The sequence below is a fragment of the Macaca nemestrina genome, chromosome 9 (genome assembly GCF_043159975.1).
Source record: "Macaca nemestrina isolate mMacNem1 chromosome 9, mMacNem.hap1, whole genome shotgun sequence".
Taxonomy (NCBI): domain Eukaryota; kingdom Metazoa; phylum Chordata; class Mammalia; order Primates; family Cercopithecidae; genus Macaca; species Macaca nemestrina.
In genome coordinates, this window is record NC_092133.1 from 2,594,920 (window position 1) to 2,612,405 (window position 17,486).

General features: G+C 50.3%; 1 protein-coding gene across 1 annotated transcript in view; it reads left to right on the forward strand.

The window, feature by feature from the left end:
- The window catches only part of LOC105470826 (transcription elongation regulator 1 like), a 232,771-nt gene that overhangs the window by 178,582 nt on the left and 36,703 nt on the right, over positions 1 to 17,486 (forward strand). Inside the window, exon 8 of the mRNA XM_011723087.2 lies at positions 11,168 to 11,237. Within this exon, the coding sequence (XP_011721389.1) occupies positions 11,168 to 11,237 (70 nt within the window). The remainder of the gene's footprint in view (positions 1 to 11,167; positions 11,238 to 17,486) is intronic.

Genomic DNA, 17,486 nt, shown 5'->3' on the forward strand with positions numbered 1-17,486 from the left:
AAAGAAAAATCTCCAAGGTGCATATGGAATTAAATCTGTAAAATGTTGCTGTATTTAGGGACAGTGAAGATTGAATTTGGCGATTGTGTTTCCTCCTTTGATCAGGCCACATTCATTATGAAAAGGGGGCCTGAAAGAGTGCTTTAAAATCGTTACAGAAAGCACCCTCTCAAGGCTCCTACTCATGGACCAGAGGATGGTGCACGAGTTGGGAAATCACGACACCCTCAGACCCCACGAGAAACACTGAGGCACAGTTTGTCCTGACGATGATTTTATTTGCTTGGCAAAGACAGATCACGCTGGCAGATTCCTCAGTCCTTTCTTTAACTTGCGTTCTTGTAGATAATTGGGTGCTGTTTCTTTCTTCCCCAAAAGAATTGGTAGTAAGGAGAAAGAAATGAACTTATTAAAGGCAATGCATAGCTGCTCTCTCATTTCTTTTGTTTGGACCAAATCAGGTCAGGTCCGAAAAGAGGTAGGGAGGCGTCTGCAAACGCCCCCACTGGGCCACCTGCTGTCTCAGGGCTCGCCCGGACTGTGGGTAGACGACAGGGGCCTGGATTACCTGGCTCAGAGCTCCATGCTCCATTTCCTTCTTTTAACAAGAATCTCATGTAACACTCTGAAAAGTAGAGAGTTAAGGTTTAACAACCAGAAATACCTGATTAATTTAGATTTAGCATGTTATGGTGTTTTGTCTGATACCCATTTTATTATGGTGGACCTAAGTACTCTACTTAGTAGACAGACATGTGATTACAAAATTACATGTAGTTATAAAACGATTTTTAATCTTACTTCCCTCCTCATATAAAGAGAGGAAGAGATTTGTCTTCAACCAGTCTTTTTTTTTTTTTTAACCTGAATCTTAAGGATATGCAAATGACTTCGATTCTCGACTTCCGGTTGCCAGGGTAGAATTGATGTTTAAGAGCACAACTTCTAATTCCCTAAAATGCACTCAGAGAGCTTTGCAGCGAAACAATTAGGACAGGAGGTGTTTCTGGAGGGTTAATTAATGATCAGGGAGCAGAGTTGATGGCCTGCAGCCATCAGGAGTGACTGGCATTCTCCCTGGCTGACGTTCATCGCGGCTCGTCCGATATTTAACCCTGATGATGAAAACAAGCTCCAGGGGAGATGGCTCTGGGTGGAGAGTTTTGTTTTTCACATTTTGTTCAACTATCAGTCATTGTCGATGTGAATATATCCATACCTATTTGAAGTCTGAAATGGGACAATTACGCTTTCAGTCGACACCCATTACTTTTCAAGAGGCAAATGAAATAGAAGAATTTTGTAAAATGGCTACAACATTTAACTGCTCTTAGGTCTCAGCGGCGTGTGTGTGTGTGAGCTCGTGTGTCTGTGTGTATGTGTGAGCTTGTGTGTCTGTGTGTGTGTGTGTGTTCAGTGGGGGTGTGAGACGTGGAAGTTGTGGCTCACAGCGCTGGGCAGCTGTGGGATGCAGGATGCAGCACCGCCAGAAGTGCTGAGACGTTCGTCATTCCGCAGATAAGGGAAGAGGCCGCTTTTTCATTCTGTGAGCACTGCTGAAGGATTCGAGCGAAGTCTTGAATTATTTTCTAATTACCTTGCAGAGCATCCAGATTTTTTATCGCTGTAGTAACTGTGCTGTTAGTTGAGAATAAATGCCAGTAGAACTGGAGGAAAATGAGAAGTGCCAGGCTTCACCCTCACCCCCATCCGTACCATGCCATGCCGTTCTCAGGGATCTTACCGACACTTCAGTTGGGAGGGTGCTGGCTGTTGCATTCCCACCTGTGCCCACATTTCACAGGCCTATCAGAGGCACGGTTCTCTCGCTGTCTTCGCCTGCAGCAGCCGAACCCTCTCTTGCTAGAGACGGCAGAAACTCCCCTGCCATCTGGCCGTGCACCTGCAGCCCGGCCACCTTGGCCTGCTCTGCCTGCCCTGGCCACGGGGGCCACCTGTCACTTTACTGGGACATTTGGTGCAGCCTGGTGGGAAGTGTTGGAGCTGGGGACCTTGGGTTCTTCGTCTGGGGTGGAGGGAGGAGAGGTGGGGGAGAGAGAGGGAATACAAACCCCGGCCTCTCCTCCTGCCTGGCTGTCTCCTGTTAGTGCCTCCCAGGGGTGGAGGAGGACCGGGAGCCCTGGGGTAAGAAGTGAAGAGGGGCCTTCTCACTGCCTTGGGGAGGGGAGGGACCACTGGGTGGGACCCTGGGTGTGTGCAACCCCCACACTTGGTTCCATTGACTCCCCTCCTCAGTCCCACGCAGCAGATGCCATCAGCATTGGAGACCCCTTGCTGCTGTAACAAATGATCACCACGGGGATAAAAGTCACCCAAGGTGATGATCTTACAGTTCTGGAGGGCAGACATTAAGCAGAGCCTCACTGGCATCGGCAGGGCTGTGTCTTTCCAGGGGATTCAGGGGAGATTTCCTTGACTCCTGGCCCCCTCATCCATCTTCATGCCTCTCTCTTCTCTCTCTGACTCTGGCCCTTCTGCCTCCCGCTTCCACTCTGAAGGGTCCCTGTGGTCTGTGGGGCCACCTGGATGATACAGGATGGTCTCCCACCTCAAGGGGAACTGTTTAGCAACCTCCATCCCCTTTTCCAGGCAGCCCAGGGTATGCACACCTTCCAGGATTCAGATGTGGGCATTGGTGGGAGGCATTAATCTGTGACCCATGCCTGATTTACAGAAGAGGGAATTTCAAAAAGGAGCTTAGTTAACTTGCCCAGGGTCACGCCTCTACTGAGTGGGGAATGGGGATTTGCACCCTGGCGAGTCTGATGCCAGGCCTGAGGGCAGCCTGGCCAGGCCCCCATGAGCCTGTGATTGACACAGGTGACTTTTTGTGCCAGCTCACCAGGCAGCAGCTGTGCACTCAACACTGTCCCTCCCTAGCTTGCAGGCAGATGACATGAACTTCACTGGACTTAATTGCTCTATAAACACTTTAGATATTTATATTCAAGACCAATGTAAATTGACAATGACATTCATTTCACCAAGTAGGCTGTAAAATTGTCCGGTGAGTAAACACAGCTGTGACTCGTGAATGGGTCACTTTCCCCAGCGTTGTTTGTCCGAGAAGACAGCGCACACTGGATCTATGACATCCAGGGCCCCAGGTGGCTGGGGCACTTGGGGGGACCCAGGGCTGCTGAAAACACAAATGCCAGAGCCCTGGAGGGTGGTGAGCTAGTGTGGTTCTGTCCATGAGGATTCCGGGCAATGTGGAAGGCTCTGCCCACCTGGAACCCACCTGCCCCAGGCTCTCTGGGAGGAACCCTGGCCTTCATGTCACGGCACCCTCTGCTGGCCTCCAGGCCCTGAGCCTCCTCTTTGAACAATGAATGAACCAGGTGGCTTTTATGAACCAGGTGGTTCAATGAATGAACCAGCTCCATTTTAGTGCCCACTTTGTTTAGTCTCTGTAACATGATGCCAAGATGAAGCAGATGAGCTGCGACAGGTGTCTCTTCCTTGCAGAATCCCGAGTTGACCGTGCAGGAAGTTGAGTGTGAGGGTGGAGCTCGCAGGGCAGCCGGTGCAAGGGAAGGAGTGAGCTGGGGGAGTCTCTAGGACGCTCTGATCACACTCACCCCTCAGCTTGCTGTGTTTGGCCTCAGCTGGGAGGCCAGGTGGGCAGGGCAGGGGCCGAGCCAGGCTCCGGGAGGCCAGGTGGGCAGGGCAGGGGCCGAGCCAGGCTCCGGGAGGCCAGGTGGGCAGGGCAGGGGCCGAGCCAGGCTCCGGGAGGCCAGTTGGGCAGGGTAGGGGCCGAGCCAGGCTCCGGGAGGCCAGGTGGGCAGGGCAGGGGCCGAGCCAGGCTCCGGGAGGCCAGGTGGGCAGGGCAGGGGCCGAGCCCGGCTCCTGGATGCACCAGTGGATTCGGTGGAGAAGGACAGACGCTAGAACAGCATTTTTCAGAGTAGTTTCCCCAGGACCTAAGACATGAAGCCACCACCCACCTCCGGGGCCAGGAGCAAAGGAAGGAAAGGGAAGGGAGGGGAAGTAGGAAAGGAAGAAAGGAAAGGAAAGAGGGAAGGGAGCAAGGGAAGGGAGGGAAGAGAGGAAGTTCATTTTCTTCTGAACCAGTCCTTTATTTAGGGACTGGTGACTGGCCAAGCACTGGACTGGACACAGGACACCAAAGATGAGCAGATGTTGGGCAGGGAGCGCCACGTCTTGCATACTGGGGAAGAGAAACAAGCAACAATGGATGGGTGGAGTGGGGTGACCCAGCGCACCAGCCAGGGGCTTTTCCCTGAGGCATGGTCACTCACACTGGACCCCAGGAGGTGGAGAGGGGAGGTAAAGGGTGTGTTTTGAGCTCTAAGGCGGGAAGAAGAAGGTGTGCTTGTGGCTGAGCTGAGAGCGGTGGAGGGTGGCTGTCTGGGGCTGTCTGGGGACAGTGAGCCTCAAGGCGTGGAAGGCTCGGGGAAGCCCTGCTGTGATCACGGCACCTGTGCTATGGCATTTCCAAGTGGCCACGAAGAGGTCCCCATTATTGACCAAATCCAGAATGTCCTCCCTGAGTTCGGCTGGGAGCCCAGGCCTAGCAAAGCAAAGTGGCCACATCAGGTCCGTCTCCTAATCGGGGCAGTTGCAGCTCTGCTACGGCTCTTTCTATCCCTGAACTTCACACCCATCACATTTCTCTCACACGCAGGACGTGATCTAGGAATACAGAGAAGTCCAGTTTTGGCATCTGCGGGCACCTGGCTGGACCTGCTGGTGGAGTGGGGCGGATCCAACCTGGCCCCTTCACAGCCAGCCTCTCGCCCCTCAGCACAGGCGGTACCCCCACCACCTCTCCTGGCAGGAGCTCATCCCCCAAGACCCTGCTGCCCTGAGCCATGTGCCTTGCCCTCTCCGCCAAGGGCTCCTGCTCCGTATCTCATCCCGGTGCCCGCCCTTGTTTGCCTCCTGGGCACTCCTCGCACAGCTGCCTGCCTGTAGATGAGTTCTGGCCCAGCCCCTGCAAGGTGCTCTCTGGGGTCCCGGACCATGCAGGAGGACTGTGCCCCTCTTTGTGCCCAGGAAAGCCACAGTCCTGGGAGAGCACTGACTTTTCCACGAAGATGCTGAGCCTGAGTGCTGCCTAGATGGGGGGGACCCGAGGTTAATGTGTGACCTGGGGTTTGCATCCAGCTCACAGGGTTGAGCGCAACTGCCTGGAGAGGGAGGATGACACCACCTTCCAACCTACCGAGCCCCATCCTCCTCAGGACTCAGGATCCGAGCAAGCGGGGTAGGGCACTGGACAGGATGCAGAGCAGGAGGCCCCATCAGAGAGGGCAGAGCACAAAGCCCAGGGCCACTCAGCAGCAGGGCTCTGTGGGGCTGAGCTCCTGCCAGGAGCAGGGGTGGGGGTGTCACCTGCACCGGAGGTGAGAGGCCTGGCTGTGCAGGGGCTGGGTCCACCAGCAGGTCCAGCCAGGCACCCACAGATACCAAAACTGTAGTTCTCTGTATTTGTAGGGTGCAGTCTGTGTATGAAAGAAATGTGATGAGTGGGAAGTTTAGGTGTGCCAAGGATCCCATCTGAATGCAAATTTGCCTTACGCACCAACATTCGGCTCCTATGATTCCATAGTAAGTTCTACCAAAGATTGTGCCTACCCTCTCTAAGACGACTGACAAAATTAGGTATATTCCCCACCACTCACAGAAAGGAAAGCATTTGGCTCAGAGACTCAGGACTTTTACTACCTGATGCAACCAGCCACACTCCCTGAACTCAGTGACTTACAAACACACTCAGACACACACACAAACACATATATACACACACAGACACATACACAGAGACACACACAAATGCATACAGATACACACACATATACACACACAGACACACACACACAAGCACATGGACACACACAGACACACACATATATATACAGAAACAGAAACACACACGTACACACGCACACAGACACACAGACACACACAGACACAGATACACACACACACACACAGACACACAGACACACACGCACATATGCATAGCCTTTCTGGCAAATGCATAAAAAACAACACATTTTAAAAATACATAGATATTGTTGTGTGTGCATTAATAAGCATGTTAGAGATTGACCCACTGCTGCACGCTGCCTGCATCGCACCTGTAACACGTCTTGGCTATCCTTCAGACCCAGAGCCTCCCTGTCTCCTGCACCCTGTTCCCTCTCCCTCCAATGCCTTGCTTTTCTCTCCTATCCATCTCCTGTGCCCCCACCTTCGCCCTGTCTGGACGCATGATGACTTCCTCAGAGCCTCCTCTTGGATGGACGTCTGGGTCATCTGCTTTGTGCTCACACACACAGTGCTGGAAAGAACATCTTTGTACCTAGGTATTTACCTTAGGAGCGTTTCTGCAAACATAGCGATTGTGTAATTTCATGTTATTAGAACTGTTGTCTCAGAAGGTACATGCATTTTAGATTTTGGGCAGGTATTGCCGAATCTTCTCCCAAAGAGACTGATCAGTTCACACTTGTACTGATAGATTCTGCATAGTCTCCTTAGCACTGTAGAACATCAGACTTAATTCTTAAAGCCATTCTTTGTTTCAGTTGGCATTGCTTTAATTTTGAGTGGAATTGAACCGTTTTTCACAGGTTTGTTGGCCATTTGTTTTGTGTTTGTGTTCTTTAGCTTTCCTATTGAGTTATTTGGACTTGAAAATCAAGGCTATCAGTGTTTGGCTACAATAGTATCACAATATTTTTCCTGGTCTTTTGATTTTTTTTTTTTTTTTTTTTTTGCCATAGAACAAGTTGTCCTTGATTTTTTTTTCTCATTGTGGTAAAATATACATATCATGAAGTTGACCATTTAACCATTTGTAAGTGTACAATTCAGTGGCATTAGGTATGTTCACAATGCTGTGTAGCTGTCAACACTACTGATTTCTACAACTGTTTCCTCACCCATAGCAGAAACTCTGCAATGATTAAACACTGTCACAAAGATTTTCCCCTTACGTTTTCTTCAACAACTTTTATAGTTGTAACGTGTACGGTTAACTCCATTTGAGATACTTTTTACACGTAGACTTGTTCAGGGATGATTTCTGTCAAATATTTTTTATCGGGTGAATTGGCCCTACTTTCCTGGTTTTGCATGCTTTTGAGTTTTTGGTTGAAAAATAGATATGGTAGGCATTGTAATGGGGCAGCTTTGGTGGAAATCGGATTCTCCCACTTCCCAGAGATCGCTGACGTGGGCTTGTGCAGACTGGAGCCATCCAAGTGTGCCTTTTCCAAAGTGATGGCCTTGAAGTGTATATTCTTCATCGTGTGTGGTGACTGAAGCTTCAGTTCCCTTGTCTTTGCAGTCAATTGAGAATGGCAGCCTCTCTAGTGCTATTCTTTTATTTTTCTTTATTTTTTTATTTTTTCGCGACGGAGTTTCACTCTGTTGCCTAGGCTGGAGTGCAATGGCACAATCTTGGCTCACTGCAACTTCTGCCTCCTGGGTTCAAGCAATTCTCCTGCCTCAGCCTCCTGAGTAGCTGAGATTACAGGCATGTGCCACCACATCCGGCTAATTTTTGTATTTTTAGTAGAGACAGGGTTTCACCATGTTGGCCAGGCTGGTCTTGAACTCCTGACCTCAGGTGATCTGCCCACCTCAGCCTCCCAAAGTGCTAGGATTACAGGAGTGAGCCACCGCGCCCAGCCTCTAGCACTATTGTTACACCAGTCCTAGCTTTTATAAGTGTCTGTTCTGCTTCCAGAGAGCTGAAATACTTGCTTCCAATCCCCCTACAGCTTGACGGCAGTCTTGGTGGAGACCCAACCAGAGAGCTTGCTACGCCGCCATTGTGCACGGCAACCCCTCTGGTTTTGTATTCTTTAAGTCTGTTAAATTTATACATACTTTTATTTATGAGTCTGGATCGTAATTAGGAAAACTATGCCCATGTTGAAACTATTCAAAACCTAAAAAATTACCTATATTTTAAACCCTAAAAAATTACCAATATTATACACATGTACTTTAAATAATATGCATGTAATTGTATGACCTCATTTTTTAAGTTTTAAGAAATGTGGATGTTTCCCCCGTGGCCTCCCTGGGTACATTCTGGTGTGGGTGGAGGAGAGGTGCCGCTCCCAGGCCTTCTTCCAGGCAGAGCTGGAATGTTCCCTCCCCTGGACACAGCAGGCAGGAGGCACACCTTGGAAAAGATTTCAAACACCATGAGGTGCAGAAAGGCAGTCAGGCAGAGGGTCCGGGGGAGCTGAGAGAGCCTCTGTGAGGCCAAGGAGCCTCTGGATGAGACAACCAGAAGGCCCAGTGACCTAGGTGGGAATGGCCAGGAGGGACCAGGGAGAAGCCACAGCACCAGGGAGGGAAAACCAGGAGGGCACAGTGACAGCCCAGGACCCAGCGCCCCAGGGGGAGAGGACTCCGGGACACAGGAGAGGAGTCCTGCATTTCCTTGGAGGGTGTTGGGTGCAGAGGCTGAGGCAGGGAGCAGGGTGTGTTTTGATCTTTCGCCCAGGCTGGAGTACAGCAGCACAATCTCAGCTCACTGCAACCTCTGCTTTGTGTTTTCAAGCGATTCTCCTGCCTCAGCCTCCTGACTAGCTGGAATTACAGGCATCTGCCACCACGCCCGGCTAATTTTTGTATTTTTAGTAGAAACGAGGTTTCACCACGTTGGCCAGGCTGGTCTCGAACTCCTGACCTTGTGATCCACCCACCTCGGCCTCCCAAAGTGCTGGGATTACCGATGTGAGCCACTGTGCCTGGCCAGTGTCCTCAGTTTGAATGGGCAGAGCAGGTTCCCACAGCCAGGAAGTAGAAATGCCTGGAGGTGGCCCGGCATGGTGGTTCATGCCTATGATCCCAGCATTATGGAAGGTCGAGGGAGGTGAATCACTTGGGGTCAGGAGTTCTAGACCAACCTGGTCAATATGGTAAAACCCTGTCTCTACTAAAAACGTGAAAATTAGCCTGGTGTGGTGGCGGGTGCCTATGATTCCAGCTGCTTGGGAGGCTGAGGCAGGAGAATTGCTTGAGCTCGGGAAGCAGAGGTTACAGTGAGCCGAGATCGCACCACTACACTCCAGCCTGGGTGACAGACTGAACATGGAGAGCCGCTGAGTGTGGACCTGAGGGAAGGGCTGCTGGGGGCCACCCCTCCCTGGGGCAGTGGCCACGGAGGTGGCCCCAGCCTCGCGGTTTCCTCTCAAGAACATGACATAGAAGTGCTTACAGCAGGCCCTCATCCTGAAGCTGGGCAGAGCGAGACTCCGCCTCAGAAAAAACCAGAAATGCCTGGAAGTGCTGGGCTTGGCACGAGTGCAGCTTGGGAAGCAGGGAGCATAAAGTGTGTCCTTTGGGGTCCTGGCCTGGAGGGCTGTGTTGGGCTGTGGAGCACATGCAGAAGGCAGCCAGAGAGGAGGAAGTGGATACCCTCCAGTGTCCTCTCTTCCCTTCCATGGCCCCCCGGTTGTCATCAATGATCTTGGCTCTAGACCAGTGGCTCTCAACTGGGAAGGGCAAATTTACCCCTGTGGACATTTGGGAAGTTCTGGAGGCTTTTGCATTAGCATGGTGGGGAGGGGCAGGGATCAGGGAGGCTGAGAGACACCTGCAGGGTGCAGGGCGGCCTCCAGGGCAGAGCAATCCAGCCCTGGAGTCAGCGCTGCCAGGTTCAGAACCAGGGGCTGCTGAAAAGTCAGGAAGCTCCGCCTGGGCTGTGGCTCCTCCGCCCTCCCAGGGCCAAGTTCTGCTCGTCCCCTACTCTGCACTGCCCACGGGAATTCCCTTCCCCGAGGCCTGCATCCTTTCAGAAGGGTGGAACATCCACTCAGGGTGTGCATGGTGGACACTGCGGCCTTGCTGGAAGGTGCAGGGCGGACATGCCGTACCCCGGTCCTTCTAAGGCAGCCTCCGTGGTCCCGTGGCTTACGTGGGCGGGGCGACCATGAGCTGCCTGGGAAGCTCAGATGGCAGAGGCCCCCAAGGATGATGCAGCATGACTGCGGCGAGCCGGGGCTTCCAGAGCCTGACCCTCTCCTCTTACCACGGGCCCCACGCTGCACATTGGAAACAAGCCTGTAAATAGATTTGAACGGTGAGCTGGTGACAGAGCTATTATTGGGATTCTAAAAACAGGTGTGGGGAGAATTGTAGGGTTTTATGGAAAGAAAATGTGCAGAGACCCCTGCAGTTGTTGAAATTGATGTCTTTTCTCATCAACTCTGCGCTCGTCCTAAGCTGAGCACTGTTTTCATTGCAGACCCTCCCAGGAAGGAAGTGCAGGCTCCGCAGTCACTGGGAAGGTGGCCCAAGGCTGGCTGGGAAGATGGTGGGACGCTCTGCCCAGCCCAGCCCAGCTCAGTTGGCCACCCAAACTGGGAGGGGCGGAATGAGCCAGAGGTAGACACAGAATGAGAAGCAGGTGGGAGGCCGTTGTGATGCTCGGCGCGTGTGGAAGTCACTCCGCCTGTCAGGGAAGAAGCGATGACACTCCAGACCATCTACATGATCATCTTTCCTCTTCCCTCCCGGAGACCCATAGGAAACACCAAAGCACCTTTTTACTTTTTCATTCCAAAAGCTCGTCAAACATTTACAGGGCCGACCGCCTCAGAATGGAAATAGGGACCATGTCTTCAAAATCGATTCGGCTTTTGGAAGTAGATGGGCATCCATAGTGAGGCACGGCTGCATGCAGGGTAGGGGAATCTCGTTATCTATTGCAGTGGATGGAGAGGAGCTGAGCATGGGCCTGTTGGAGGTGCTGCTGGGGGCCACGCTTCCCTGGGGCAGTGGCCACAGAAGTGGCCCCGGTCTCATGGTTCCCTCTCAAGAACATGACATAGCTTTGCTCATCCTGGGCCCTCGCCCGGAGGCTGAGCAGAGGTCCACCTGTAATTCTCCACCCTCCAGCCCCTCTGGAAGGCCCAGCACCTGCTAAACAGACAGTATCTAAGGAGAACCACTCTGCAGATCAGCACAGTCAGATTTCTGTTCCGCTGAAATGTGAAAGCTTGTGTGCCGAGAGGAAACTCGTTGTAGGATTTCACATCAATCTTTAAGAGAAGCCTGTTGTCTTAATTTCTAGATAAGTCTGCTTGAAAGTGGTTGTGCCAAAGCCCTGAGCGCTGACAACTCTAACCCTGTTCATCTGATTTTCTTTCAGCTGACAGCAGCGATGGGTCCAGTTCTGAAGACGGCAGGGAAGACCCAGATGTGAAAACCAAGAGGAACCGGTAGGTGGCCGTTCCCTTCCCCAGTGGGTCCTTCCCTACTGGGTACTCAGGTGATGTAGAAAGAAAAGGCATCATTTTGACCACATTGACTGTGAGCAAAGAGCTAATTCAACCGCTGGACAGATGGTAAGAGGTCTCAGGCTCTGTCTTAGCAGTGTCCTGGGCACCTGCTGAAGCAGGTATCTCAGAGGCTTGGGGCACTTCAGACAACTTCAGACACTGTACACAGGGCCTGCCACCCCCAGCCTACCCAGGCGCCCACGTTCTCAGCCCTGCTGTGTTTCCCGAGTCCTGTAGAAGTGGTCGTGGGGGCCAAGTGCGTAGGTGGTGCCATGTGCTGTGTCAGGTTAAGTTTAGGGGTCAGGCAGCCCTGGCTTGGTGCTGCAGCTCTGTGTCTTGCCTGCTTGATGACTTTGGGCAAAGTCAGCCAACCCTGATCTCAGATTTCTCATATGTAAGATGAGGCTTTGCAGAGGCCCCAGTGGGCCTTGGGACAGCTGGATGAGATGATGCCTGCGTACCTGCAGGGTGCACACGGCCAGTGGGTCTCCCTCCAAGTCAGCTGGTCACGGTTTGGTTTTGGGAGTTGCCATGCACCGAGGTAGGGAATCCCTGTTTTCCATCAAGCCAGGGGATGGCTCCTGCCCTTTAACCCCTCCTGTGTGGCTGCTGCTCTGCCCTGCCTCACCTGTGAGTTTCACATAAGGGGATGAATGTGGAAGTGTGTTCCCTCCCAGAACAGGGAGATGCAAGGAATGCTGTGGTTGCTGGGCCCCATGTTTGGCAGAGAAGGGTGGGGAGGACTCCGAAAGGCAAATCAATGAGGGGCGCTTCCCAGGCTCTTCCTGAGCTGGGCTGTTATTGGCCCCAGGATGCCCAGACATTCTGTTGGACCCTGGGTCCTGCCACGGCCCACAGGTGCGTTCATCCTGCACCAGGCTCCTGTACCAGCCCTGCTCATGGGATACCCTAGGCCTGCAACAGGAACCCAAATGAAGTGGTCAGGAATCTTAGCACTATATGCGTTTTCTCTTTTAAAAAATGTACTTTTGCAGTAAAAATATTTGCCATAATGAAAGTAAAACAAAATCTTGACTCAGAGCCTGTGCCCATTCTCACCTTTTCAGTCCTTTCAACTTTTTAGCAAAGGATGAAAGGATGGTAAGGGAGAGAGGGGAAGAGGGAGCAAGAGCTGGGCTTGGGGGTGCCTAGCAGGCCCAGCAGCCGGGGGGTCAGGGCGAGCTCTTCTGTCTCCTGAGTGCCCATGGAGCCACGAACAAAACACATATAACTAGATCTGAGTGGTTCAATAGTAAGCAGACACCACAGAACTTTCAGGAACAATGCGAAGAAGAATAACAGTGTCTTCCCTAAGCCAGGGAGGTGATCAGGTAGGAGATGGAGCTCTCCTCCCCCAGGGATCCTGCCGCCTGGCCACACAGCACGTGGAAGCCTGTGAACCACTATGTGGGGAGGTCTAGGGCTGCACGTGGCAGGGCAGGGGCTCACTGGCTGTGGAGGGAGGACACCTCCTACTCAAAATCTCCTGGGCAGCTGTCTTCTTGCTAACCCAAATCTCCTCCATAAAAAGTCACTTTTGGGGGCCAAAGGATGTTGTGTGGGCCACAGGGGATGGACAAGGAGCACCTCTGATGGGGGCCAAGGATTCCAGGAAAGGACCCAGTGCAGCCTCTCTGACTTCACCATCACATGTGGACCTCAGCTAAACTGGTCTCCGTTGGTCTTTGGGTATGTGTGCTTAATTTAAAACACAAGAGGAGCTTCCTGAGGCACAGGAAACATGGAATGTGGCCATGAGTTGATGAATTTTGAACTTGTGTGGGCGGAAAAGCATGGCGGGATCCGAAGCAGTTGGGCTGTCGTCCTCCTCACCCGGCTGCACTTCCCGACCCGTGGGTCTGGCCTCGGTTCCCAACAGTTGGCATTCAACAACATCGAAACGCTAATTTTGGTTTTAATCATCCGTATGATTTCCGTCATTGAAAACCAACTTTGAAACGCGCACAGAGGTTTTGCATGGAGCTGCCTCCGTTTTGGCAGCTGTTCATTTCCACGTTGGTTCCAGCCTTGAAGATTCCATGGGAGAAGGAGACTCTCGGGGAGGCTGCGGCCCGCTCTGAGGTATGGGAGGAAAACGCTTTGGTGTTCATTTTGCAGCCAGCCCGAGGACTGAGCACGCCCATCCCGTCCTGGGCATTCGTTCATAGACCGGTTTACAAAGCCACACCCTCTGTTTGGAAGCACCACCATCGGGCAGGTTTTCCCAAAGCTCTTCCAAAGCACCAACCTGCACGCCACCGGTTCAGAGTGAATCGCCACAGGCCGGGTGAACCACCAGCATCACCATGGCATTTTGATCCCTCTTTGGGAAGGTTAGGGTCAATAAGTTCATGTACTCCTCAAGCTCCTAACTGCTTTTATGTATTTCTATGTCGTAGAATCTGGCCCGTATAGTTAGAGAACATGCCTCCAGGGGGCCTGCTGAAATCTGGCCATTTGGACCTGCCCTTTTTGTGAGGATAGCATAATTTTGCCTCATCAAAGAACACTAAAATTCTCCCAGAACGTGTGATACATCAGCAGTCAGATTATGATGTTTAAGAAACAAGCAAATAAGCTGAGATGATGATTGTTTTGGACACCGGTCTCTACTCCCCACATTTCCTGTGAACCCTGGTACAATCGATACACATTTTGGGCATTCATGCCCAGATGGAATTAAATCGATTGTGAAAGTGATTCAGGTCCACATGAAACTTTTCCTGAAATTCTCTTGGAGGAGAAATATGTCACAATGACAAGCATTCAAATTACTGAAATATTCTAATCTACATGGTGAGTGTCATTTCAAATAGCTTGTTATTTACTATTTAGAGGGATGTGTTTGCAATGACCATGCATCTTCCCTGGGACTGGAAAATAGACTCATGACCGCTCGGCCCCTTTCTGCTCAGGGCCTGGAGGTGCTGCCAGTTTCTGATGAACGGGTCTTTTCATAGTTCAGACCTGCTTTGATCTTTGATCTTCTAGCTTTATAACTCTCCCTTTCAAATGGGCTCTGGGGAGCATCCCGTCCACAGTCCCCTTCTATCCCTCTGACCTCACATGTACAGGGTGGTGGTCTCTGCTGAGTGGTATCACTGCAATTGTCTCCCAACGTCCCCCAAGAATGAGGGCCTGAGCATCAGAAACCTGGACACCACGGCTTGAATCACACCTGTGATTTCTGGAATTGCTGTGGTGTTTTGAACTGGAAATATATTTTCTTAAGTCAACAGATTGTTTTGTGTGGCTGTGGCCGTGGGCTTATGAAATGCACAGTGTAGCTTGCATGAGTGCTCACGGGAATGCTCCACCGATTTGCTTCCCTCCAGAGGGTGGGCGTGTTTTCAGTACTCTTTTCATATAATTCAGTTACCCCGTATTTGTGACGTAATTAGGGTTTGCCGGGGGGTTGATGCCCATCCCTGCAGGGATCCAGAGATCACCGAGTGAATGGGGGAGTCAGTTTCCCCCAAAACTCAGTACTTTCTTCACAAGGCTGGTTATCAAATATTTGGCTCGCTCTATCACCACTTGGAGGTATAAATTTATCAAAATCTCAGGTAGTTTCCTCTCCCGTGAGAGAGAACGTATTTGTTCTGTATTATGGGAAATGACAGGTTAACTCTTCAGTGTGGTCATCACTTCTGTGGTAAGAAACGCTCAACTTGAACGAGGAGGAAGAGAGGGTCAGAGCAGATCACAGGATGACAGGCAGAGGGACACGGGGGCGTGGGCCCTGAGGGGACAGCCAGGGTGGGAGAAGCCAAAGAGAAAATGGTCATGTGCAGGGGACATGGGTGACGTGGTTTGCCGCTGGCTGTCCACCCAACCCTCATCTAGAATTGTAATCCCCATGTGATATGGTTTGTCTGTGTCCCCACCCAAATCTCACCTTGAATTGTAGCTCCCGTAATTCCCACGTGTCAGGAGAGGGACCCAGTGGGAGGTCATTGAATCACCAGGGCGGGTCTTTCCCCAGCTGTTCTCGTGATAGTGACTAAGTCTCACGAGATCTGATGGTTTTATAAAGGAGAGTTCCCACACACACACTCTCTCTTGCCTGCCACCATGTAAGATGCGTCTTTTGTCTTCCACCGTGATTGTGAGGCCTCCCCAGACACGTGGAACTGTGAGTCCATTCAACCTCTTTTTCTTTATAAATTACCCAGTCTCGGGTATGTCTTTCTGAGCAGCGTGAAAGTGGACTAATACAGCATGTGTCAGGGAAGGGGACTTGTGGGAGGCGATGGGATCATGGGGGCAGTTTCCTGCATGGTTGTCTCATGATAGTGCGTGAGTTCTCACAAGATTTGGGGGTTTAAAAGTTTGTGGAAATCTCCACCAACTGCATTCTCTCTCCTGCCACCATGGAAGACAGGCCTTGCTTCCTCTTCAACTTCCGCCAAGATTGAAAGTTTCCTGAGGTCTCCCAAACCGTGCGGAACTGTGAGTCATTAAACCTCCTTTCTTGGTGAATTACCCAGTCTCAGGTGGTATTTTATAGCAGTGTGAGAATGGACTAATACAGCAGGTTACGTCAGTTCAAAAGATCCCAGGAGACGGAGTGATTTCCATCAAAGCCAAACAGTTCTATTGTGATAGGAGAGACAGATGGCGTAAGACGGCCCAGTGTGTGCTTAGCTGCCTGACACTGGGTGGAAAAGGCTCAACAAATATATGAAAAAACAAATATACTCAATTAAGGAGTAATAGTTATTTTACCTACTTTTAACTTTTTATTATGGAAAAGTTCCACATAAAAGTTGGAACAACACAGTTCACCTCCATGCATTCATTTCCCAGCATCAACTCAAGGCCAGCGTTTTTCTGCTTTAGTCCATGCCCCTCTAGATTAGTTTGAAACAAACTCCTCCCAACATCATATAAATCTTATTTGTAAATATTCTACAATACTAAAATACAAGGATGTTAAAAATATAAGCATGGTAACATAGTCACATCTTTAAAAACAGAAATAATTCCTTAACATTATCAAATGGGCTCCCAGTCATGGTTTAAATTTTCTTGACTGTTTTATTTTCTCTTAGAGGTTTGCTTTCATATCAGGACTAAATCAGTTTCGAGTATTGCCCTCTGCTTCTCTCCTAAGTCTCTTTTAACCTGCTGGTGTGTTCCCTTCTACGCTTCATTTTTATTTTCTTCATTTGTTTTTCAATAAGTGACAGATTTTTTACAAGTGTACGTTTCCTATCGTTTGGACATAGGTCATTTCATCCCTGGAGAATGGTTTGGACATAGATCATGCCTGGGGCATGGTTTAGGGGTGTGTTCTTCTGTCCTCTGTATTTCTGGTAAATCTGCAGTCAGATTCGAGTTTTATCAGGGTCAGGTTTGATTAGGACTAATGGTGGCTTTGAGCTCCTTCCATCAGGAAGCAGGTGATGTCGACTTGTCTGTCTTTACATGATACAAGCAGATGATTTATCTTGATCTAAGACTTCCTTAGAGATTGCTGAGTGCTCATCTCTTAATTCTGCCATTTTATTCACATTTACTAGCTTGCCTACTTTCATAAAGAGGAACTTACCCTCATAAACTATTGACTCCCTCAAGGTATCGTTTAAACTGAAAACACACAATGAACAGTTGATTCTTTCCTTTAAATATCAATTTCCAAAATACTCCATCGGTTCCCTGGTATCCTTGAAAGATGACCAACTTACTGTGAATTGGATGCAAACATGGTTGATGTTTTAGTCAACTTTAGTTACTATCTTTATCCTTTAGAAGACAATGATAGAGCTAACTCTTGGTGATTCTTGGTTCATTTTCCCAGATATGAGGTGTATCTTATAAAAATGTAGGTGGATGCCTTTCTTCCATCAGGGCATTTTCTTGAATTGCTTTCATGTCTTTTCTGTTTCGTGGCTTGGAGTCACCTGTGAACTGTTTGGTTCTCCCTCAGCTTCCTCCTGGGTCACCTCCTTTGCACGCTGTTGACGCTTCGTCATTATGCTCTTTCTGGATTTCCTCTTCCCTTCTCACCTTCTATTCCTCCTATGATGTCATTTATGACATTTATTCACTCTTGTGTTCCTTCTAGTTTATTCTTCATTTCCACTTTTTCCCCTTTCATTTCTAATTATTTCCCAGATTTTCTCAGACTGTTTTTCAAGTCTTTGACCAATATTCTTTTTTACTCATTTTAAAATAAGACATATG